Source organism: Ranitomeya variabilis, chromosome 3, assembly GCF_051348905.1.
Source record: "Ranitomeya variabilis isolate aRanVar5 chromosome 3, aRanVar5.hap1, whole genome shotgun sequence".
NCBI lineage: Eukaryota > Metazoa > Chordata > Amphibia > Anura > Dendrobatidae > Ranitomeya > Ranitomeya variabilis.
This window is the reverse complement of record NC_135234.1, coordinates 87398742-87425712: the sequence shown is the minus strand read 5'-3', so window position 1 is coordinate 87425712 and position 26971 is coordinate 87398742. Positions and strand designations below refer to the sequence as shown.

Below are 26971 nucleotides of genomic sequence, written 5' to 3'. Positions count from 1 at the left end.
GGACATTTTCTGCAAAAGCCCCCAGGAATGAAGAGAGTAGAAGCCATAAGTGGGGAGTTTAATTGTAAGAACGTGCATCACCTGAGATATTTGCCCCTTCTCCCTGGAGTCTCGGAAATTTCTCCTTTATTGACAAATTATTTTTATTGAGATTTTACAACATTTTTAATATTAGGAGTGATGCAAGGGAAGAGGGAAGGATAATTGGGAGGGGGTAAATAGGAGACAATAATTGGGGAATACACCAAGCAAACAGCATAAATAAGTCACTAAGAAGTAATGTTTTCATAATGAGAATGTAAAAGATGCTTTGGAGTATTATAATTGTTACTTGGATATTATTAATCTCTCCAGACATTCAGGTAGAGTTGACCAGTATGAATTAATGCAGGATTGAGACTCAGTATGTGACGTATTCTGGTCTTTCCACAGGATCGTGCACTTGTGCTCGAGAAAAGCCGACCAAAAATTAGTGATCATCAAGCAGATCCCCGTGGAGCAGATGACTAAAGATGAGCGCCTTGCAGCACAAAACGAATGTCAAGTTTTAAAGCTCTTAAATCACCCAAACATCATTGAATACTATGAGAACTTCCTGGAAGACAAGGCCCTTATGATTGCTATGGAGTACGCTCCAGGTCAGTACCACAGGTGGCTGCAGTGGCCACGTGCCCGAGTGATGGAAAATCACTGTAGGATTTCCTAAATTCTTCATTTACACATGGAATCCTTGTTATAAAATACAGCAGTATCTCCATACATAAGAAGAGAGCGCTTACTATATGTACATGCATACGTCTGCTTATGTATCAAAGATTACGTCTACTGTACTTATAGATAATCCTCAAAAATGTAAAATATGTAGTGCGGCTCCTGCCCTAGACAACCCCTTTAATTCTATATCTATGCAGGATTTTGACCTCCAACTGAAATAAATTTATATTAACGTTACCACTGAATATTCCACCTAAAAACACCATGTTTAAATGTGGAGGTTCATTATAAGCCTTACTGATTAGTTATAAGGAAACAGAGGTTACCCTGGATCTCAGCAAACCCAAAATCCCCACTGCTGCTTAAAGCAACAATAGCAGTGCAATAAATGGGAAAACACGGCTCAGGGGGTGAAACCAAGTTTTGCATCTTTGCCCTCATGGGTTCCACTTCAGGCCTAATTCACACGTCTGTGGTTTTTTGCATTTTTTTGCATACAACAAAAAACAGACCACTTTTATATCAGTGCATGAGCCAACTTTCATCTGTTTTTTCTCCATATTTCAGTTTTTAGCATCAGTATGGCATCCATTTCCCTTGCAAGCAAAAGGCAATTTCAAAAATGCTAAATAATGGACAGCACTCAGGTGTCGCACAGATTCGGTCAGTATCTATCTCGCCTGACTGTCCCATACTCAGGAACGCTCCCTCTGTCGGGTACCTCTGTGTTCTCTATGACAAAGCCACTTACAGACGACTCTAACGACTTATCTCCAGGAGAACAAAAGGATCGACGGTCCGAAATCGAATATAGATGATGTCAGGGAAAAGTCGGTGGAGGGGGACGCATACACATTAGTTTGTCAGCCAGACCTGTCGCTATCGGCGGGTCCTGCCCAAGTTAATGTAATGTATATAGGGGCCTTTAGTCTCTGCTGAGAGGCAGCTTAATTTGCCCCTTTAAACTTTTTATGGGCTCGACTTTTTCTGGAAGCAGTAAGTGTCATAGTGCTCTCTGTTTTGCGTAGTTATTGCTTGTAATCTGATAAAATGACCGAAACCAGTTGCTTATGTAAATCCAGGTCAGAAACCAGAATGACTCATATTATTGACAGAGGGAAGGACATTGTTTTGGAAGACAAATGCCGCAATAATTGCAGGAATGTGGCTTCATCTGTTCTCATAATGACAGCTCGGCATAAATGATCTTTTTCTTATGGACATTGTAACCCATGAAACTATTCTTTTCTATACATTACATTATAATGACCTTTTCACTCATCTATCCATCAATATAATGCATATAATACTACACACATAGTAGACTTTCTGCATTTTATAGTACAGTATTTCGCAGGTTTACTATGGTTCACACATAGTTATGGTGATTGCTTTTTTTTTCACATTAATGGGGTTGGCATCAGAGACGAGCTATAGAGAGCCCAGCCGCTGTCATATACACAGACAGAAAAGGTTCCCTGTGTAGGAACAATATATGGGCCCTTTGCAGCCCAGAGCTCCTAAATATGCAAAATTACACCTGCTTTGGAGGTATAAATGGGCCCAGGTTGCAGCAATGCTATGTCTGCCCCTGGTCAGATGCCATATCAAGCTCTCAATTCATCTAATAATGTTTTAATGTCTATAAACAGTTTATTTCTGGAAATATTAGACAGTGCAGAATCTCGATGGTGGCACAGGATTGTCAACTGTGCCCTGCGAGATAAGTGCTGCCAGAGATGTGCCTGTAAAGATGTATGCTTTTCATACATGTTTATGGCACATTCAGTTGGGATAACTCTCTTATGTGGATAGCTTCATTTATGTGTTAGATTATCATCATACCGTTCCATAATTATGTTACGTGATCTCCTGGGCAGTAGTGACTGGGAACATTTGATATAGAAGGTGTAAGGACCGCTATCTATGTCGGCGATATGTCCCGAATGGTAATTAATGAACAGAAAGACAGAATGTGATTGACACTTGGCAAGTAACGCTATATTATGTGTCTTGTGCAGTTTGTAGGACAGTGCGGTCGTGAATTAGTTCTGGATTTCACTGTATACGTCATAATATTTAGTATTTCTGATTTTTCTTCGTCCCTGTAGGCGGCACATTAGCTGACTACATCCAGAAACGCTGTAATTCTCTGCTGGATGAAGATACTATTCTCCACTTCTTTGTCCAAATTCTCCTAGCCTTGCATCATGTGCATAACAAACTCATCCTCCACCGAGACCTGAAAACACAGAACATCTTACTAGACAAACACCAGATGATTGTAAAGATTGGCGACTTTGGAATTTCAAAAATTCTCAGCAGTAAGAGTAAAGCCTACACGGTGAGTAGACCGAGACACAAGATTTATCGAAGAACGAAAAAATGCAATATACATTTTTAGTAAAGTAGAATTGATTCCTGTCCATGGGAAGATGTCCTTGTGCCCTGAAAGTTTAGCAAGACGTACGCTGGATCTCAACTAAGTATATGAATCAAAGGATTCTAAAAATATCCACACCTTTCTACAATATCCTTGTCTGAAAGAGGGTTTGTCCATTCTTCATTTTCAGGAAAGCTTTGTTCTCCTGGCTTCCTGATTGATGGTGGATGTTGCACTCTTTTTGATTGACAGTTCGGACCCTTGGCATGGTTGTGCCGCTGGCCCGATCTATGCTGTCTGCCAAGCTGCACGGAGAGGCAGCTTTGCGTGTGCTGCATTGGAATAGTGCAGGTGCACAGATGCTGGCCAGATCCATAGTTTCTGCCAGCATCAGAACAGCACTTGCAAGCTGTTTAGCAAAGAGTTTGTAAGCACTGCACTCCTTGTGTGGGAGACTGGCCACCTATGATAGCCTGGAGCAGTGGCCGGTAACACTGGCATTTGGCAAGAAGCAGTAAACTTTAAAATCCCTCAATTCTCTAGAATGTAGAGGACTTTTAATAAGCAGTAAAATGAAAACTTGCTTGTTTTTAACAATCATTTAGCAATTTTACTCTACAGTACCCCTACAACTTAAGTGACTGTCGACCCAACAAGCTATCGCTCTCGACTTCTCAGCTCATGAATACCTGTCTTGGCTGAGTATTCTTTTAATCTGTACTGAAAAAGCAAAAAGATCAGATCGGGCATTTAAAGGCAAACTTTCTAATGCTTGTCGTCCTCACTAAGATCCGTAGTGGGAGAGCAGTGAGACCGCCATACACATCAGCTTGGAGGTCGGGCCCTCCAAAATTGTCAGGTTCAGTCTACCTAAAAGGGGTTGTTCAAGTTTGGCACTAAAGTCTGCTGTCTCTCAATTAGACTGCAGACATTTTAACCCTTAAATCACGTGCCGTCTGTATTTTCTGGCGCCGGGTGCAATGCCGTGCATGTCTAGTCGGAATGTGCTCAAGAGTACACATATCGCATACTTGCAGACACATGAGAATTGTGCACTGTGAGAATTCACAAGTCAGCATTCATACAGAGTGTGATGTAGAAATACTTGGCACTCGTATAGGTGTGTTCAAGAACTTATTTATTGAGTGAAGAAATTCCAGAAATAAATGAGACGTTTTGGTTTTCCTAATTACTGTGCATTCATATAGAGTGACTGCAGACTTTTGTTGCCGAACCTGGACATCCCCTTTAATCCAATGTGTATATGAGCCATTACTCTTCCTTCACAAAAAGCATTGGGGTTGACAAGTGCCTTTGCAAAACATTGTGGGACCCCCTCAAAATCAATGTCAGATCAGCTTCTCCGCATTGCCAGCACTGCATGAAGATTAGCGGGACTTTACTGCACATGTTTTTGACTATTGTGACTATTTTTCCATAAAAAAACCTCGTGGCACAAATGTCATTAACTTTTGCAAATTGGATAAGTGGTTTTCTATTTTAACATTCTTCTTAAGCATTGCCACTTTTAGGGTGTGCCATGTAGGATTTGCAGCCCCCGAAAAAGAAAAGAGAACTTTTTTTTTCCTTTTCATTATTTGTCTCTCCGTTATTTTTTTCTTAATCCAAAAACTGTCTGGATGCAGGATGGACAAGCAGTTTCATTTAGGGTATTTGGTGAGCACTTTTTTTTTGTCAGCGTCTTTGCACGCTAGTGGAAAAAAAAAAATGTCATGAATTTTTGTAATTTGTCACTGCATTTTACAAGCTTTTATTCTGTTACAATTTTACTTTTTTTGCTGCTTTTCAAGTTTGTATAGAGAGGCTTATGGAGAACACCAGAAAAAAACCAAAACAAAACAAAAACAACAAAAATGCTAAAAAACAAACAAAAAGAAGACAGTGGTGCAGATTCAGTTAAAGGGGTGTTCACATCTCCAAGATCCTATCCCAATATGTAGTGAATGTAATAATAATAATATTAGCAAATACCACCAATTAGAAATGTAGTATAGTTCTTCTGATGCGCTATGTCTTTTATCCCATGCATTGCAGTAGCTTCGGCTTCCAGGGTTACGACCACTCATAGTGACAGTTAGTTAGCTGTTAGTAGTGGTAACTATGGATACCAAAACTACTGCAATCCACCTCACATGGGGTAAATGACAGCGAATCAGAAGAACTATACTACATTTCTAATTGGAGGTATTTGCTAATATTACTATTATCACACCTACTACATATGAGGATATGATCTTGGACATGGGAACACCTCTTTAAACTGTCTAATTTTAACCAGTTGTGAGGTGTGGGCTTTGTGGCAGACACGGGTTCACACACAGGGAGGGATTCAGTTTGTCTGTTCAAAACTAACGGGTGGTTTATTAAATGTCCATGAACCGTTTGGTTAACAAAATAAAACAGCCTCTTCTGGGTTCAAAAAGATATAACAGAACAAAAATGGAAAGTAACCAGACCAAATAAAGCACGGGCCCACCTGTTTAAATAGTAGATCTTCATTCTCAGACTAAGCAGGGTCTGAGCAGCACATACCAGGCCTCCTCACCTTGCACACACACAGACAGCGTGAGACCACACTAGCTGCCTTAAATCGGACATTCTAAGATCTGGACTGGAGGTAAGTGAGCAGCCGATCCCATTCAGCTCTTTCAGCTGCTCGTAAAGCCCGGGCCCATTCATACACCGCTCAGCACTGTGTGCTGGAGTCTGCTTCTCCAGGTCCTACATCACCGAGGCTTTGGCACCTCAGGGACACATACCTCCCATCCACAAGCTGTCCAGCTGCCACCTTACACATTGTTAACATGTTTCTCACAGTGGTTCATGCTGGATGATGAATTTGTTACACCTTTGGACTGTTTAGTCTAGGGGTCGGCAACATTTTTTGTGCAGTGAGCAGATTTAAAGAAAAAAAAAGTTGTCCTCGGTGTGCCATGCTTACGTCATATAACACATACTGTTAAGGCACTTTATGAGATTGGGTTGGCTGACTACTCATTCAGAGCTTGTACATTTTATTTGGACACCTGAAAGGGGCGGTACCTTTATAACTTAACCCCTGAGTGACCACCAATACGTCTTTTAACTGACCTGAGATATAAGAGAATAGCCTCCCCATACAGGTGACACTCCAGCAGCTGTCGGCTGTACACTACAGCTGACAACTTGCTGCATCAGCCACGATCCGTGTTGGCACCATCCATATCTGTTTAACCCCTCAGATACTGCTGTCAATAGTGACTACATCATATAAATGGTTAACTGAGTGTGGGGGCTTCTTCTTTATCCCCATCGGCACCCTGAGATCATGATTGTGTCGTCCTGGTGTTTGACATGGCAATTCACGAGCAAATAGAGTCTGACGGCTGTTGTAACCTGTTCAGAAGTTAGTGACATTTAGGTGGTAAAAATACAATTTTTCTTTCTTGTCATGTCACTTTGCACTAATTTCTGAAAGTCACCTGAAGGGTAAACTATATGACAGCAATTTTCAATGTCAAGGGGTGCTGTTTTTAACCCCTTCATGACCTTGCCGTTTTTTGCAATTCTGACCAGTGTCCCTTTATGAGGTAATAACTCAGGAACGCTTCAACGGATCCTAGCGATTCTGAGATTGTTTTTTCGTGACATATTGGGCTTCATGTTAGTGGTAAATTTAGGTCGATAATTTCTGAGTTTATTTGTGAAAAAAACGGAAATTTGGCAAAAATTTTGAAAATTTCGCAATTTTCACATTTTGAATTTTTATTCTGTTAAACCAGAGAGTTATGTGACACAAAATAGTTAATAAATAACATTTCCCACATGTCTACTTTACATCAGCACAATTTTGGAAACAAATTTTTTTTTTGCTAGGAAGTTATAAGGGTTAAAATTTGACCAGTGATTTCTCATTTTTACAACAAAATTTACAAAACCATTTTTTTTAGGGATCACCTCACATTTGAAGTCAGTTTGAGGGTTCTATATGGCTGAAAATACCCAAAAGTGACACCATTCTAAAAACTGCACCCCTCAAGGTGCTCAAAACCACATTCAAGAAGTTTATTAACCCTTCAGGTGTTTCACAGCAGCAGAAGCAACATGGAAGTAAAAAATGAACATTTAACTTTTTAGTCACAAAAATGATATTTTAGCGAAAAATTTTTTATTTTCCCAAGGGTAAAAGGAGAAACTGGACCACGGACGTTGTTGTCCAATTTGTCCTGAGTACGCTGATACCTCATATGTGGGGGTAAACCACTGTTTGGGCGCACGGCAGGGCTCGGAAGGGAAGGAGCGCCATTTGACTTTTTCAATGAAAAATTGGCTCCAATCTTTAGCGGACACCATGTCGCGTTTGGAGAGCCCCCGTGTGCCTAAACATTGGAGCTCCCCCACAAGTGACCCCATTTTGGAAACTAGACCCCCCAAGGAACTTATCTAGAAGCATAGTGAGCACTTTAAACCCCCAGGTGCTTCACAAATTGATCCGTAAAAATGAAAAAGTACTTTTTTTTCACGAAAAAATTATTTTAGCCTCAATTTTTTCATTTTCACATGGGCAACAGGATAAAATGGATCCTAAATTTTGTTGGGCAATTTCTCCTGAGTACACCAATACCTCACATGTGGGGGTAAACCACTGTTTGGGCACATGGTAAGGCTCGGAAGGGAAGGAGCGCCATTTGACTTTTTGAATGAAAAATTATCTCCATCGTTAGCGGACACCATGTCGCGTTTGGAAAGCCCCTGTGTGCCTAAACATTGGAGCTCCCGCACAAGTGGCCCCATTTTGGAAACTAGACCTCCCAAGGAACTAATCTAGATGTGTGGTGAGCACTTTGAACCCCCAAGTGCTTCACAGAAGTTTATAACGCAGAGCCATGAAAATAAAAAATAATTTTTCTTTTCTCAAAAATGATTTTTTAGCCCACAATTTTTTATTTTCCCAAGGGTAATAGGAGAAATTGGACCCCAAAAGTTGTTTTCCAGTTTCTCCTGAGTACGATGATACCCCATATGTGGGGGTAAACCACTGTTTTGGCACACGTCGGGGTTCGGAAGGGAAGTAGTGACGTTTTGAAATGCAGACTTTGATGGAATGCTCTGCGGGCGTCAGGTTGCGTTTGCAGAGCCCCTGATGTGCCTAAACAGTAGGAACTCCCCACAATTGACTCCATTTTGGAAACTAGACCCCCAAGGGAACTTATCTAGATGTGTAGTGAGCACTTTGAACCCCCAAGTGCTTCACAGAAGTTTATAACGCAGAGCCGTGAAAATAAAAAATGTGTTTCCTTTCCTCAAAAATATTTTTTTAGCCCAGAATTTTTTTATTTTTGCAAGAGTAACAGGAGAAATTGGACCCCAAAAGTTGTTGTACAGTTTCTCCTGAGTACGCTGATACCCCATATGTGGGGGTAAACCACTGTTTGGGTACATGCCGGGGCTCGGAAGGGAAGTAGTGACGTTTTGGAATGCAGACTTTGATGGAATGGTCTGCGGGCATCATGTTACGTTTGCAGAGCCCCTGATATGCCTAAACAGTAGAAACCCCCCACAAGTGACCCCATTTTGGAAACTAGACCCCCCCAAGGAACTTATCTAGATGTGTGGTGAGCACGTTCAACCCCCAAGTGCTTCACAGAAGTTTACAACGCAGAGCCGTGAAAATAAAAAATCATTTTTCTTTCCTCAAAAAAGATGTTTTAGCAAGCAATTTTTTATTTTCACAAGGGTAACAGGAGAATTTGGACCCCAATATTTGTTGTACAGTTTCTCCTGAGTACGCTGATACCCCATATGTGGGGGTAAACCACTGTTTGGGTACATGCCGGGGCTCGGAAGGGAAGTAGTGACGTTTTGAAATGCAGACTTTGATGGAATGGTCTGCGGGCGTCACATTGCATTTGCAGAGCCCCTGATGTGCCTAAACAGTAGAAACACCCCACAAGTGACCCCATTTTGGAAACTAGACCCCCGAAGGAACTTATCTAGATGTGTGGTGAGCACTTTCAACCCCCAAGTGCTTCACAGAAGTTTATAACGCAGAGCCGTGAAAATAAAAAATAATTGTTCTTTCCTCAAAAATTATGTTTTAGCAAGTAATTTTTTATTTTTGCAAGGGTAACAGGAGAAATTGGACCCCAACAGTTGTTGCCCAGTTTGTCCTGAGTACGCTGGTACCCCAAATGTGGGGGTAAACCACTGTTTGGGCGCACGTCGGGGCTTGGAAGGGCGGGAGCACCATTTGACTTTTTGAACGCAAGATTGGCTGGAATCAATGGTGGCGCCATGTTGCGTTTGGAGACCCCTGATGTGCCTAAAACAGTGGAAACCCCTCAATTCTAACTTCAACACTAACCCCAACACACCCCTAATCCTAATCCCAACTGTAGCCATAACCCTAATCACAACCCTAACCCCAACACACCCCTAACCACAACCCTAACCGCAACACAACCGTAACCCTAATTCCAACCCTAATCCTAACCCTAATCCCAACCGTAACCCTAATCCCAACCCTAACCACAACTGTAACCCCAACACACCCCTAACCCTATCCGTAACCCTAACCACAAGCCTATTCTTAACCCTATTTCCAACCCTAGCCCTAATTCCAACCCTAACCCTAAGGGTATGTGCCCACGTTGCGGATTCGTGTGAGATTTTTCCGCACGATTTTTGAAAAATCTGCAGGTAAAAGGCACTGCGTTTTGCCTGCGGATTTACAGCAGATTTCCAGTGTTTTTTTATGCGGATTTCACCTGCGGATTCCTATTGAGGAACAGGTGTAAACCGCTGCGGAATCCGCACAAAGAATTGACATGCTGCGGAAAATACAATGCAGCGTTTCTGCACGGAATTTTCCGCACCATGGGCACAGCAGATTTGGTTTTCCTTAGGTGTACATGGTACTGTAAACCTGATGGAAAACCGCTTCGAATTCGCAGCGGCCAATCCGCTGCAGATCCGCGGCCAATCCGCTGCGGATCCGCTGCCGATCCGCGGCCAATCCGCTGCAGATCCGCGGCCAATCTGCTGCGGATCCGCTGCCGATCCGCTGCGGATCCGCGGCCGATCCGCTGCCAATCCGCTGCAGATCCGCGGCCAATCTGCTGCGGATCCGCTGCCGATCCGCTGCGGATCCGCGGCCGATCCGCTGCCAATCCGCTGCAGATCCGCGGCCAATCCGCTGCGGATCCACTGCGGATCCGCGGCCGATCCGCGGCCGATCCGCTGCGGATCCGCGGCCGATCCGCGGCCGATCCGCTGCGGATCCGCGGCCGATCCGCTGCGGATCCGCTGCGATCCGCGGCCGATCCGCTGCGGATCCGCGGCCGATCCGCGGCCGATCCGCGGCCGATCCGCTCTGTGTGCACATGCCATAACCCTACCCCTAACCCTAACCCTACCCGTAACCCTAACCCTACCCCTAACCCTACCCCTAGTTCTAACCCTAGTTCTAACCCTAACCCTAGTGGTAAAAGAAAAAAAAATATTTTCTTTATTTTATTATTGTCCCTACCTATGGGGGTGATAAAGGGGGGGGTTTTTATTTTGATCGCTGTGGTAGAACCTACCACAGCGATCAAAATGTACCTGTAACGAATCTGCCAGCCTGCAGATTCGGCGGGCGTACTGAGCATGCGCCCGCCATTTTCCAAGATGGCGGCGCCCAGCGAGGACACGGCCGGACACCGGGAGGCTCGGTAAGTATGAGGGGGTGGGGGGGGGGGGTGGATCGGAGCACAGGGGGGGGGTCGGAGGACGGTGGGAGCGGACAGGAGCACGGGGGAGCGAACAGGGGGACGGAGGGGGGTACCTGACAGAACGGACGACTGGGGAGGAGATCGGGGGCGGTGGGGGGGGCCAGTACATGATTTCCAGCCATGGCAGATGCTATTGCAGCATCGGCCATGGCTGGATTGCAATATTTCACCATTTTCATAGGTGAAATATTGCAAATTGCTCTGATTGGCTGTTGCACTTTCAACAGCCAATCAGAGCGATCGTAGCCACGTGGGGGCAAAGCCACCCCCCCTAGGCTGAAGTACAACTCCCCCTCTCCCTGCAGATCGGGTAAAATAGGAATTAACCCTTTCACCCGATCTGCAGGGATGCGATCATTCCATGACGCCGCATAGGCGTCATGGGTCGGGAAGGGGTTAAAATGGTATGACTTTTGGGGAGTTTCCAATATATATAGCAACCCCAAAGGCACTTCAAAGCTGGATAGTTCCCTAAAAAAATAAATTTTGTAAGTGTCCTTGCAAAAATGAAAAATTACAGCTACATTTTGAAACCTCCTAAAATGCTAACAAAATAAAACAGCATTTTAAAAATGGTGCTGATGTAAAGCGGACATGTGAGAAATGTTACATATTAATGTTTTTCTGTAGCATGACTATCTGGATTAAAGGGATAATCATTCAAAGTTTGAAAATTGCATTTTTTGTAAAATTTTTTGTCAAATTTCTGCTATTTTTTGTAAAATATATATATATATATATATATATACAGTGGGGCAAAAAAGTATTTAGTCAGTCAGCAATAGTGCAAGTTCCACCACTTAAAAAGATGAGAGGCGTCTGTAATTTACATCATAGGTAGACCTCAACTATGGGAGACAAACTGAGAAAAAAAAATGCAGAAAATCACATTGTCTGTTTTTTTATCATTTTATTTGCATATTATGGTGGAAAATAAGTATTTGGTCAGAAACAAACAATCAAGATTTCTGGCTCTCACAGACCTGTAACTTCTTCTTTAAGAGTCTCCTCTTTCCTCCACTCATTACCTGTAGTAATGGCACCTGTTTAAACTTGTTATCAGTATAAAAAGACACCTGTGCACACCCTCAAACAGTCTGACTCCAAACTCCACTATGGTGAAGACCAAAGAGCTGTCAAAGGACACCAGAAACAAAATTGTAGCCCTGCACCAGGCTGGGAAGACTGAATCTGCAATAGCCAACCAGCTTGGAGTGAAGAAATCAACAGTGGGAGCAATAATTAGAAAATGGAAGACATTCAAGACCACTGATAATCTCCCTCGATCTGGGGCTCCATGCAAAATCCCACCCTGTGGGGTCAGAATGATCACAAGAACGGTGAGCAAAAATCCCAGAACCACGCGGGGGGACCTAGTGAATGAACTGCAGAGAGCTGGGACCAATGTAACAAGGCCTACCATAAGTAACACACTACGCCACCATGGACTCAGATCCTGCAGTGCCAGACGTGTCCCACTGCTTAAGCCAGTACATGTCCGGGCCCGTCTGAAGTTTGCTAGAGAGCATTTGGATGATCCAGAGGAGTTTTGGGAGAATGTCCTATGGTCTGATGAAACCAAACTTGAACTGTTTGGTAGAAACACAACTTGTCATGTTTGGAGGAAAAAGAATACTGAGTTGCATCCATCAAACACCATACCTACTGTAAAGCATGGTGGTGGAAACATCATGCTTTGGGGCTGTTTCTCTGCAAAGGGGCCAGGACGACTGATCCGGGTACATGAAAGAATGAATGGGGCCATGTATCGTGAGATTTTGAGTGCAAACCTCCTTCCATCAGCAAGGGCATTGAAGATGAAACGTGGCTGGGTCTTTCAACATGACAATGATCCAAAGCACACCGCCAGGGCAACGAAGAAGTGGCTTTGTAAGAAGCATTTCAAGGTCCTGGAGTGGCCTAGCCAGTCTCCATATCTCAACCCTATAGAAAACCTTTGGAGGGAGTTGAAAGTCCATGTTGCCAAGCGAAAAGCCAAAAACATCACTGCTCTAGAGGAGATCTGCATGGAGGAATGGGCCAACATACCAACAACAGTGTGTGGCAACCTTGTGAAGACTTACAGAAAACGTTTGACCTCTGTCATTGCCAACAAAGGATATATTACAAAGTATTTAGAAGAAATTGTGTTTCTGACCAAATACTTATTTTCCACCATAATATGCAAATAAAATAATAAAAAAAACAGACAATGTGATTTTCTGGATTTTTTTTCTCAGTTTGTCTCCCATAGTTGAGGTCTACCTATGATGTAAATTACAGACGCCTCTCATCTTTTTAAGTGGTGGAACTTGCACTATTGCTGACTGACTAAATACTTTTTTGCCCCACTGTATATATATATATATATATATATATATTTATTTTTTATTTATTTTTTTTTGTAAATGTATATTTTAATTAATAGAACTTGGAATAATAATAATAAATTCCACAATTGGAGGTGTTAAAAAAATGTTCCTGTGCTGAAATAATCTTGTACATGTGCCCCTGCTGTGTACTGTGCAATGGCTGTGTCTGACAGTACAGGAACATGGTCTGATCATACCACAGCTCCTGGGCAGGGGAGGATGCAAAAGAGAAGATACAGACAGGACAGCAGGGGATTCCAGTATATAGTGATTATTATTCATTATCCATGCGATTATAATAGCATACATCCTGTTGATTATGGTTACTGTGCTCACATCAATTTACTGATTAGTTATGCATTATTGAGTCAATGCAATATTGTATTTGAGGCTATTTATTATTTATGCAACTAATATCTTTGGTCCTTTTTCTTATTTTAGATGTCCATATCACATAAAATGTACTACTTGTGCTCGATTTACTGCTTCCAAGCCTATTTATTTGTCCCAGCTAATTGTTATCTGGGATATATAGATTTGGATTTTGACTAGAGATGGGCGAACCTGAACAGTAAAGTTCGGCGTCCGTACCGAACACCTACTGTTTGGATACGGACACCGAACATGGACTTCATCAGGAGGTCCGTGTTACTGTTCGGGGTCGGCTGCCCGAACACCAGGTGTTTGTCACGCTATCATGGGCATGACAGTGTGGCAAATACCGCTTCTGATCGGTGGTGAAGTCACTCTGTCAAAAAACAGCGGGAGTGCTCAGCTTTGATCGGAGGTATAAATTTTACCAGCGGTCCATAGTGACAACTGATTCGACTACAGCTCCCATCATCCGACACCTGCTGCCGCAAATAACAGTGAGAGGAGGAGTGGATGATGGGTGTATTCATTAGCCGCCTCCTGTGCTGTAAATAAATAATTAAAAAATGAAAACCCCGGTTAGGTTCCTCTGTATTTTTGATAACCAGCCAAGCAAAACTCACAGCTGCGGGCTGCAACTCTCAGCTGTCAGCTTCAACAAGGCTGGTTATCAAGAATAGAAGGGTCCCAACGCAATATTTTTTAATTATTTAAATAAATAATTTTTTTTTAAAAAACGGCGTGGGGTCCCCCCCATTTTTGACAACCAGCCTTGCTAAAGCAGACAGCTGGGAGCTGGTATTCTCGGGGTGGTAATAAGCCATGGATATTGCCCCTCAATGAGGTCACGGCAGCTCAGCCAGGCTGGGAACGCAGCCTCAGTGACCGGAGGTATCCTCGATGACATACGCCCGCCATTTTTTTCCCGGAAGAAGACGCCGCCAGCCGGGGGACTTCATGGTGGGATGCAGGAGGGTCCAGGGACACCGGAGGGTATTGGGGGGGAGGGGATTTCTCTCACATCAGAGGAGAGAGAAATTAAATAGGAAATCGGACCTTTTTTTTTTTTTGCGGTTACTGTTATTCCATTAATAATGGCGATCACAATACTGGGGTCCGCAAAAACCGGGGTAGCTGAGAGCCCGGAGAAATTCTGACGCTGGGTGGCGCTATACACTTATTTCATAAATACCCTTAACTGCCGCTGTTAAAACGCGTATCGGCGGTCGTTAAGGGGTTAACTGATCCGAAGTTCATTTCAGTGTAATAGCAATCATTGTTCCATCTGTTCCCCTCCCACCACAGTCATGATTAATTAAATATGTCTGTTCTAATGTATGCTTTTAATTGTGGCCTTTGTTTAATTAAGCAGCCATCTTTGAGTCATATCCTTCAAACCTTTTGCCTTTTCTTAATACTTTTTTCAGTGTGCAACATAATTTAGAACCTGATTGTAAATATAGTGCCATCTTTGGGCCAGATTGTCCCTAGCCCAGCCTCGGCCACACTTGATTTTGGAATTTTCAAATTAAACCTATTTCGGAAATTTACAGTTTGCAAGCATGGTATTATATCTCTGGGGTTACTTTAGTGATAAGGATTGCCAGCTTAGTACACAGTCTGGTTGTTGCTGCTGCTGTAAAAGCCCACCTACCTGCTCCTAGCTAATCTCTGCAAGATTTCATATGACCACTGCAGCCAGTCACAGTATGCAGCGGTCACATAGGATAGGACTTCAGTGCAAGAGGCCAGTTTGTGAATTCTGCTGTCTGTTCACATCTTCAGCACATTCTTATGTCCTACATGTATGCGACCAGGGCATTCACGATGACGTTCCATACACAACGCTATGTCCTGTCTGTACTGCTATCACCATTGTGATCAACCGTTGGCAAATAAGACATCATATAGACGATGTAAATAGGATGTAGTTGGGACTGACTTTTATAAAGGCTCATATTACACATATAGAATGAATGTAAAATGGGGGCTGCATGCCCAGATGGGGAAGAAAAAAATCATTGCTTTAAATTCCCGTCTGTTGTCAATTTAGGCTCACGCTCTAAATATAGAGTTGTATTTTTCCACTAGAGTTCGCTAAATCCTGTTTTTGTTCTATATTAAGCTGGCCACACACGGCGCAATACTGCGGCACGAACGGCTATCAGCTGCACCACAGTCCAGAGTCCCTGCACATTAAAAGGAACATGTAATCAGAGAAAGACCCTTTATTTTGTTCAAGTTTTTCTGATAAAGTAAACCTGTCAGCAAAAAAACAAAACACAGTTTTCCTGTAGCCATAGTGGTAGTTTGCAGCTAAATATTGTTTTAAACATGTTCTGCCGTCTAATAAGTGCAGCTGCAGGGTGAAAATGAAGTTATATTCTCCCTGCAGCCGCTTGCTTCCTGTCATCGGGGCGGGGCTGGAGCAGTGAGCATTTGTCGCACTCTGTACAGTAAGCACGATGTAATCACTCACCCTGCTCCTTGACTTCAGTGAAGGAGCAGAGTGAGTAATTAAAGCACGCTCACTGTATAGAGTGTCCTGACTGATCACTGCCCCCTGCACCTCCTCGATAACAGTAAGCGAGCGGCTGCAGAGAGAATATAACTTCATTTTCACCCTGCAGCTGCACTTCCAATTTGAATTCTGCGCTTGTTTAAAACAGTGTTTTAGCTTCAGATTTCCACTGTGGTTGCAAGTAAATATCTTTTTCTCCTTCGCCTCATTGGGGGACACAGACCGTGGGTGTTATGCTGCTTGCCACTAGGAGGACACTAAGTGATACAAAGAAAGTTAGCTCCTCCCGTGCAGTGTACACCCTCCTGCTGGCCCTCAGCTAACCAGTTCTTGCTTAGTGTCTGTAGGAGGCACTTGGGTCTGTTTTCAGACCCCAACTTTCTTATTTTAATTTTAACTTTTATTTTTCTGTAAATTTTTATTTTTTATTCAACGGAGTGAAGGGGGCGACGGATCCTTTTTTATAGGACCCGCTCTCCCCCGAACCAGCAACAGGCGAGCACGGCGAGTATACCTCCCCGTCCCTCTCCTGCGACGCTGGAGCACGCCAATTTTTACTGGGGCAACGGGTTTCCATCTTTGGTCCCGATCTCCCTTCCCCCTGCAAGACGGCGAGCACATAGAGCCTGCTCTAATGTTCCTCTCCGGGGGCCCGACATACAAGGCCCACATTACATGGCGTTGCATACTTGCGGCAGAGCCCAAAGGGATTACAGAAGATGATGAGGATGGAGCGCGCAGGGACAGGGGGACCTGCATTACCGGACTGTTTGTACATCAGGAGTTCCCCTCCTGCGCTCCGGATCGCTTTGCAGCCGCGCCGCCGCACACCGCCGGGCAGGCCGGAAATTTAGTCCCCGGTTTTTCAGCCGGAGTAGGCCGCAGTGGCCTCTATGGGGTAGGCGCCGGCGGTACTTGCGGCAGAGCCCCTGGGGAGAGGCGCCGGCGGTCGGGGAACTGCGGCGGTTAGCGTCGCTCCATTGCGGCCGCCGCGCATCGCCAGGCAGGCCGGAAATTTAGTCCCCGGCTTTTCAGTTGGAGTAGGCCGCAGTGGGCAGATCCCTCCCACAGCCGTAACCCCACCCCCTATATCGGCGCTTCTCGTCTGGGACGAGAGGCGCCCTGCAGATCTCGGGGGCCATTCTTCCTCACGCTGCCTGCGTGGTAGATGCGGTCCTGGGGGTGCCACTGGCCGGTACGCCAGCGGCAATCATTCGGCGCGCGGCCCGCCGACGCGCTCCACCGGCAGGCTCCATAAATTTAGTCCCCGGCTTTTTCAGCCGGACTAGGCCGCAGTTGAAATCCCCTTCAGGGGCGAAGGTGCCTTCACGGTCCCGATGGGCTGAACTTCGTGGATGTACAGAAGCTCCTCTCCATGGTCCGGGCAGCCCCCACTGTCCCACCACTGTGAAAGCGGATGGCACAAGGAGGCGGATGGTTCCTCTCCACCTCCCTAACAAGAGGGATGATGGATTGAGGTTTATTCCTCTATCCCTGCACCGTCCACGCTGCAATACCCGACATCCGCGGCGGCTCCATGCCGGGACGCGCACCGTTGGTGAGTGGATCCTGCCAGCGATGGGCTTCTGCAGCGGGATATTCACAGGCAGTCTCAGGCTTCCCTGTGGCCCACCTCCCTGAGGTAACGCTCCAGCCGGCTACAAAATTTAGCTCCTGGCTTCGGCCGATGTGTAGGCCGCATCACCAGAAGCGCACTGTGGCGCCTTAAGGCGGCTCTGCCTTTTTTCCTGGCGTTTTTCGCCTGGCACGGAAGCGCTCAATTTTCTCGAGCAACGGGTGACCACCCCTAACTTCTACGCTGGCGCCGGCTGCAGAAATTTACGCCCCGGCGTGGGCCTATTCATGGAAGTCTCGAGGCTCCGCCCACGTCGTGCCTGTGGCTCCGCCCCCTGAATTGGCGCTTCTCGCTCGCTGCGAGATTTTACCTAAACCCGCATGACCAGTATTCCTGGTCTTAAAGTCACACGACCAGTATTCTCTGGTCTTTAACCCCTTAGTGACGGAGCCAAATTTTTGAAATCTGACCACTGTCACTTTATGTGGTAATAAAACTGGAACCCTTCAACAAATTCCAGTGATTTTGAGTTTGTTTTTTCGTGACACATTATACTTTATGATAATGATAAATTTAGGTCCATATGTTTTGTGTTTATAATAAATATCAGAAATTTGAGAAAAATTTAAAAAAATTAGCAATTTTCAAACTTTGAGTGATTATCCTTTTAATCCAGAGAGTCATACCACAACAAGACATTAATAACTAACATTTCCCTAATGTCTGCTTTACATCAGCACCATTTATAAAATGTTCTTTTATTTTGTTAGCATTTTAGGAGGTTTAAAAATGTAGCAGGAATTTTTCAGTTTTTCAAGGAAATTTACAAAATGTATTTTTTTAGGGACCTATCCATGTTTGAAGTGCCTTTAGGGGTCCTACATATTGGGAAACCCCCAAAAGTTATACCATTTTAAAAACAGCACCCCATGACATATTGAAAACTGCAGTCATGTAGTTTATTAACCCTTCAGGTGCTTTTCAGGAATTAATGCAAAGTAGCATGACAGAAATGAAAATTTGTATTTATAGCACATAAATGCCGCTAACTTCTGAACAGATTACTACAGCCGTCAGACTCTAAAAGCCCCGTCTCACTAAGCGATTTACCAACGATCACGACCAGCGATATGACCTGGCCGTGATCGTTGGTAAGTCGCTGTGTGGTCGCTGGGGAGCTGTCACACAGACCGCTCTCCCCAGCGACCAACGATCAGGGGAACGACTTCGGCATCGTTGAAACTGTCTTCAACGATGCCGAAGTCCCCCTGCAGCACCCGGGTAACCAGGGTAAACATCGGGTTACTAAGCGCAGGGCCGCGCTTAGTAACCCGATGTTTACCCTGGTTACCAAAAAAAACAAACACTACATACTCGCCTTTCGGTGTCCAGGTCCCTTGCCGTCTGCTTCCTGCTCTGACTGAGCCGCCGTACACTGAGAGCAGAGCGCAGCGGTGACGTCACTGCTGTGCTCTCACTTCTCACTGTACGGCCGGCAGTCAGTGAGAGCAGGAAGCAGACGGCAAGGGACCTGACGGACATCAGAAGGCGAGTATGTACTGTTTGTTTTTTTTTACATTTACGCTGGTAACCAGGGTAAACATCGGGTTACTAAGCGCGGCCCTGCGCTTAGTAACCCGATGTTTACCCTGGTTACCAGTGAAGACATCGCTGGATCGGTGTCACACACACCGATTCAGCGATGTCAGCGGGGCCTCAACGACCAAAAAAAGGTCCAGGCCATTCCGACACGACCAGCGATCTCACAGCAGGGGCCTGATCGCTGGTACGTGTCACACATAGCGAGATCGCTATGGAGGTCGCTGTTGCGTCACAAAACTTGTGACTCAGCAGCGATCTCGCTAGCGATCTCGCTATGTGAGACGGGGCCTTTAGGCCGCTGTTTGGTCTTGAATTGCAATGACAAACATCAGGACCACACAATCATGATCTGAGGGCACCAATTTGGATAAAGAGGAAGCCCCTAAACTCTGTTAACCATTTATATGATGTAGTCACTATTGAAAGCAGTATCTAAGGGGTTAAACAGATTTGGACGGTGCCAGCACTGATCATGGCTGATACAGCAAGTTGTCAGCTATAGTAGACAGCTGACAGCTGCTCCATTGTCACCTGTATGGGGAGGCTATTCTCTTATATCTTAGGTCAGTTAAAAGGCGTATTGGCGGTCATTAAGGGGTTAAGGCACGTGACCAGTATTCTCTGGTCTTAAAGGCACGTGACCAGTATTCCCTGGTCTTAAAGGCACGTGACCAGTATTCCCTGGTCTTAAAGGCACGTGACCAGTATTCCCTGGTCTTAAGGGCACGTGACCAGTATTCCCTGGTCTTAAAGGCACATGACCAGTATTCCCTGGTCTTAAAGGCGCGTGACCAGTATTCCCTGGTCTTAAAGGCACGTGACCAGTATTCCCTGGTCTTAAAGGCACGTGACCAGTATTCCCTGGTCTTAAAGGCGCGTGACCAGTATTCCCTGGTCTTAAAGGCGCATGACCAGAATTCCCGGGTCTTAAAGACACGTGACCAGTAAGTATCCCCTGGTCTTAAACGCACACAGTATTCCCTGGTCTTAAAGGCACACGACCAGTATTCCCTGGTCTTAAAGGCACACGACCAGTATTCCCTGGTCTTAAAGGCACACGACCAGTATTCCCTGGTCTTAAAGGCACACGACCAGTATTCCCTGGTCTTAAAGGCACATGACCAATCCGAAACTGGTCATAAATGAGGAGCCCTCTGCCGCTGATCCCAGTTTATCCCAGTGTAATAGTTCCCTCAGTCTAAACTCCCTCGTAGAGCTTTTGCCATCCAGTCTGGATATGCGATTAACTGGACAGAAGCCTCTACGTGGGACGATATGCCCGGTCTAATTTTTAAGGGCGACAGGCACTTTAAAGGGCGCCGGTCTCCCCACACCATCAACAGACGGGCACAAGAAGGTCGCCTCCAGGTATCCTTTTCTGCATCCAGGCCTAACGCCAGACAACCTGTCCTGTCCACCCGGAGACCTGAACTCTGTGGATGTACAGAGGCACCCTTTTTCGGGCGTCTGAGCACCCCCCTCTGCATCACCACTATTTAACAGAAGATGCAAGAAGGCGAATGTTCCCTCTCCACTTCCCTGTTAAGAGGATGGTGGATCGAGGCTCCTAATTTTTAACTCTGCAATGACCTGCTGGAAGCAGCGGCGCATTCTGCCACTCGGCAGATTAACCGGGTACAATCTCCTGTGGTTTACCTACCAGTATCCCTTCCCGATATGTCCTCAATTAAAAATGCCACGATCTGTCAAATAGCAAATCTGGTTTGTTCCGTTTTGCGGCTACGGGTCCAGCCCTCTACCCTCCCTAGCCGCCGCATGGATTGCTAGAGCAACGGTCTCCTGCCTGGAGACCTTAACTACTTTGATTCACACCAGTAACGAAGGATCGTACGTTCCCACAGCCCCGACCAACAGGAAAGGGTTGTCCAGGACAGTCTAGATCTAAGGGATCTTGGTTCCTAAAAGGGGACCGAGAAGTAGGACCGATCCCGGACCTCAAACTTCTAACAATTTTTTCACAAGGTTCTTCTTCTTCGAATGGAGTTCCTCCGCTCAGCCATTACTTCAACAGAAAAAGGTTCAGTTTCTGGCACCCATCGACATTCGGGATGCCTATCCTCTTCAAAAATTTCTTTGCTTTTCCATTCGTGAACAGCATTTAACTCACGACCTTGTCCTTCGGCCTTGCTACCGCACCCAGAGTGTTCGCAAGGGTCATGGCGGCTGTCATCTTGCACCTAGAGGCGTGGCCGTCCTGCCCTGTTTGGCCGACTGTTTACCCGCCCTTGCAGGACTACGCTAAGTCGTCTATATCACTTGCGATACCCTCTCACCTGGGCTGGTGGCTAGACTTAGACAACTTCTCATTTCCAGCCCAGCAGATATCCTTTTTGGAGGATGATCCGGTACTCTTCCAGAAAGGTGGTAAATCTCCCTCCAGACAAGGTCATGGTTTTTCAACAGGCGCTCGCGCTCTTGCTCACTCATCCCCTCATTTCTTTCGATTTGCTGGGAGGGTTCTTAAAAAAACAAAAAAAAAACAAATCAAAATGGAGACGATAATGGAAGCAGTTTCCTTCGCTCCGTTAGTTTTCAGCAAGTCAAGCAGCCTTTCAGACGATAGTCTCCGAGCTCCTTCTTCATCCAGGGCTTTTCTCCCGTTTCCATGGTTACTAGTAACTTCCAATGCCAGTCCTCCCGATCGTTGCTCTGGAGATCTGAAAGGTAGTCCTATAGTAGGTCCACTACCTTATGGCGGGTCAACCCATCCGAATTCAATTGGACAACGCCACGGCTGTGTCATACGTCAATCATCTAGCGAGTACCCACGTTCAAGCACCATGGCCAAGGTACCTCACATGGGCCGAGATCTATCACTCGGTGATCTTGGCAGTACATATCCCAGGAGTAGAACTCTGGGCTGCGAACATATTTAGCCGTCAGGGTTTCACCTCAAGTGAGTGGGAACTTCACCCGGAAGTCTTCCATCAGACCTGCCTTCACTGGAGCTCTACAGTTGTAGTTCGGATGGCGTCCTGACTGATCGCCTGTGTACTCGAGTTCGTTGTTTGGCCTCGAGATCCAAGAGCCATCGCACTGCATGCTCTGGTTATTCCGTGGTACCAGTTTCCACTTCCAAAAGCTTTTCAGAAGCAGAAAGGGCCCCAGTGATCCTCGGAAATCCGCACTGACCACGTCAGTTCGCTTGCGGAGCTGGTAGCTTTCTGTCTTTCTGCAACAAAACTGCAAGTAGGGACCACCTCGCAGGATGTTTTCACATGTAGTTCTTCCCTATTCTATTAGGGAAGGTCGCCCCCTTTTTTTCTCGGCGATATCCTCATCCTGACGAGTCTTCGGTGCTAATGGGTCTTTTCAGACTTTTTTCCCTTATTTCCTTCAAGGCAAGGTTGTCCTCAGGCCTTCCCCGTCCCTAGTTACCAAGGTGGTATTGTATTACTACTGTCATGAGGGCATAGTTCTTCCCTCATCTCTTTTGGCACCAGTCCACAAAATGGAATGAGTTCCCCATATTCCGGACGAAGCGAGTGCTCTGAGTAGGTACGTCTTGAGGACGGCGTCCTTCCGAAGGTTGGACACTGTATCTTGGGTTTCCTAACGGCAAGAGGAAGGCTTCCTGACGTTTACAGGAAGGGTTTGGCCGTCTTCATCGGCCATTTAACCTGGTGTATTCCTTTCACCATTCAGAAGTCCTTCCGTGTTAGATGACAGCCTATCCCCCTGTCTATCGTGGGTTCTAGGCACCAGGCGTCGACAAGACACGCCTGCAAGCTTGCGGATTCGTCCAGTCCGCATGCATTCTTGAAGCATTATAATTCCCAGACTTCCACAGATGTGACTCTGGGCAGGCGGACTCTGCAGGCCGCGGTGGCGCACTTTTAAGTAGCAGTTGCACAGGGCCTGATCTGACGTTGTCCCCACCCAGGGACTGCTTTGGTACGTCCCACGGGCTGTGTCCCCCAATGAGGCGAAGGAGAAAGAGAGGGATTTTTGTGTACTCACCGTAAAATCCTTTTCTCCGAGCCAATCATTGGGGGACACAGCTCCCACCCTGGTATTGGCTTATGCTTGTTTTTATAATCCGATATGCTATACTCTCATATATAATATGACATGCTGTAAGCTAATATGTTGTTACTGATCTCCTACTGCTTTCTGCACCGAACTGGTTAGCTGAGGGCCAGCAGGAGGGTGTATACTGCAGGGGAGGAGCTAACTTTCTTTGTATCACTTAGTGTCCTCCTAGTGGCAAGCAGCATAACACCCACGGTCTGTGTCCCCCAATGATTGGCTCGGAGAAAAGGATTTTACGGTGAGTACACAAAAATCCCTCTTTTTGTGCTGACAGGTTCCCTATAAACATATTTTTAAAGATTTTTTTTGTATTTTTGTAACTATTTTAAAATATCCCAAATCTTGTAGTTTGCACTGAAGTGCTGATATTCTGCCAGCCTACTTTTTTTTAAAAAATTTCCTGTAGAAATTACATCCAGTACATCCATGTGACCATTGTAACTAATCACTGGCCGTGCATGATTGTATCACCGATAAGGTCTGTAATTGGCAGCAGTGATCACATCCACAATAGCAAATCATTGCAGGAAAATAATCAAGGACTGGAAGAGACTCCCGGAGCATTGGTCCAGACGGGACATAGGATTTATACAGTGAGACAGGATTGCTTCCTTATTTTGGAATATTTCCTGCAGTTATTTTCATTGTCTTAACTCTTTTATAATTGTTTTAATAATTTACATTTCTGTAAACATCCATATGGTCACATTTGCATTTGAAACGCTGTTGCAAATTCTGACAAATTTGACAGGAAGAAAAGCGCTGGTTGCAACAGTTGACAGCATAGCCCCAATTTATTAAGATTAGCGTTTTGTGAGAATCATCAAATTCCTTAAGAGGTACATGCCATTTAAAAGGGAGGATTTCACCTATCAGACTATTTATATGTGCATGTAACTCTTTCAAAGACGAGTTCAGCAATATCTGTACATGGCCAGCTCTTCCCTCTTCTACTGATAAATCAGCGTTTGAATTGATATGTAAATTAATCTAAAGGGCTATGGTAGATCTGAAACCTCTGTCACTCCAGCTCTATTCCATGCCTAGTGCTGCCTCCTCCTGCTTGACTGACAGCTCCTTTGCCTGCCATCACACAGCACAGAGGCTCAGAGGCAAGCAGGAGGAGGTGGGGAATAGAGCTGGAGTGACAGAGGCTTCAGAGCTACCACAGCCATTTGCATATCAATTCAAACACTGATTTCTCTGTATTGTAGGAAGTACTGGCCAGTTACAGGTATTGCTGGATTTGATAAAGCTACATACACACAAAAATAGTTTGGGAGGTGAAATCCTGCTGACAGATTCCCTTTAATGAATCTGATGAATCTGGCACATTTTATCAGTGGTAACATTTTTGTTGTAACAAATGCAGCCAATTTCAATACAATCAACAGGAAGGTGAAACCAGCCCCCATCTCCACCCCCCAAAAGCCGAAAATCGCAAAATTGATGAATCTGGTCCCGTGACTATTATAAGTAACTGCCAGGCGACTTTGGTATCAGAGCTGTGTCTTGGGGTCTGCAGTTCTATAGAGGATTGGGCACACAATTTGTAAGATGTAGAGGATCTTGTGTAGAGCAGTCCGTGTGGTTTGTCCTGTTGGCAGTGGCGGTGAATAGGTTTCCCGGCTCAGCTCCGATTATACCGTGACTGACGTACTGGCCGTATGTGCTGTCTCCTGTATACGGATACTCTCCTTCACCGGTAACCTGAGCTGCACCTCCCCTTTCACATCAGTTGCCTCTTATACCTTTTAAGCTTGTTATTTTTTAGCATGCCACATATTTTCAGTGTGATTTCTCTGTACAATTCTTACATGTCCATTCCTCAAATTTCTCATGGTTTCACCCAATGCTGAAGAAACCTAATACTGCTGGGATGTATAACTGTCATATGCAAACTGAGAAGGTCATTATTATTTCATTCTAGAGGTAAACACGGTGACATGTAAGTGTTGTGACTATATCTCCTAACACCCGGCAAGAAAATCTGTATCTGGATGTGCAACATTGCAGTCAGCCGAGACGCAGGGATCCATGTACGGGTGCTGAATCAGACACGTAGAATTGTATCTAGAACCCACCACCACAATAATACAGCAGGGGTCATTGACTACAGCTTAATTCGGTGTTTTCAAGACTTTTTGGCTTTGGTGTATCACTGGTGAAAAAAAGTACTTTTTATAGATTACCAAAATGTAATGTGCCCCATATTTATTCTGATCTTATATAGCACCATTAATCTCGCTTGAATATAAAAAATGTAAAACAAATTGTTCCAGGAATATAAAAAGATACACTGGCTTTTCTCTTCTGCAGGCATTACGTTTCTCTGTTCACCCCTGCAAAGTAATCAGGAGCAAGCGTTCTTAGAAACTCCTGCTGTGCCCATTCTAATTATGTTGTATATATTATATTATAAGCCTCTGTAAAAGGACCTAGAGTGTTAAGAGCAAGTCTGGATGTTTTTCTGCCCAGTACTCAGTTTCAGTCGAGCTTGTTGTACTTTGCTCCTCACGTCAGGACACTTCCAGAGGCTGCCACTATTTCCCACTGATAAATACACATTCAGATGTCTCGTGCCGCCGTAATGACCTTTAGGTTGTAGTTTTAGCTTGTTTCACAGTTGAAGCTGAATTTGCAGTTTCAGATACAGCTAGATAAGTAAATAGCCTCTTCATAGAGGAAAAGTCTGCCACTTATTGAAAGTCGGAATCCTAAAAGTCAATATTGACCTTTCAAGAGCCTTGTCACATGACTTAGGATAAGAAGCCAAACCAACAACTCCATTTGCAGACATGTATGTTTCAGGTGTTTGCCCCTCATCAGTGTAAAGCAGGTGAACTGATTTGGCTAATATTGAACTGATTTGGGTAATAATAATATTAGCAAATTCCTCCAATTAGAAATGTAGCATAGTTTTTCTGATTCTCTAGGTCTCTTTCCTCATGTTCAGGCATTGCAGGACCTTAGTTATCCATGGTTACGACCACTAGCTAACTGTCACTGTATCAGTGGTCGTAACCATGGATACCTAAGGTACTGCAATGCACTGCAGGGGGAAAGCGACAAAGCGAATCAGAAAAACTATACTACATTTCTAATTGGAGATATCTGAAAAAATTATTATTATTAATATTACACCCACTACTTATTGGGATAGGATCTTGGAGATGGGGATACCCTTTTAAGTTCTCTTCTTGGAATTTAAATATGCATGGATATTTTAAGGGTCATTATTGACTTTTAGGCTGCAGTCGAACAACAGAGACTAGATCAGAGGTGGAAACACAGCGCTGGACCGTGAGAGGGTAAATAAAGTTTAGTTTGTTTTTTTTACCAAGTAACTTGGAATATGGCCAAAAGTTTCTTGAAACTGGGCAACCCTCTGAAAAGATGCTGAAAAGGATTCTGGTCATTGTACATATCAACTGAAAGTTTGGAAAGTGTACAGATAGAAATTAATCAAAAAGTTGACAGGTCTGGATAAGAAAAACACTTCTCAAAAGTGTGGATTTCAGAGATGATTTTATTTGCGTAGTTGGAAAATCCCTTTAAAATAGAAAAATCCTACTACAAAAAGTCTTAATACCCTCATCCTCAGCA

The 26971-nt window shown here is 44.8% G+C and overlaps 1 protein-coding gene across 1 annotated transcript in view; it reads left to right on the top strand.

Annotated features, from left to right (window-relative positions):
• The window catches only part of NEK8 (NIMA related kinase 8), a 98186-nt gene that overhangs the window by 5371 nt on the left and 65844 nt on the right, over window positions 1–26971 (top strand). The window contains exons 2-3 of the mRNA XM_077294343.1: window positions 433–638; window positions 2826–3058. Coding sequence (XP_077150458.1) covers window positions 433–638; window positions 2826–3058 — 439 coding nt within the window. The remainder of the gene's footprint in view (window positions 1–432; window positions 639–2825; window positions 3059–26971) is intronic.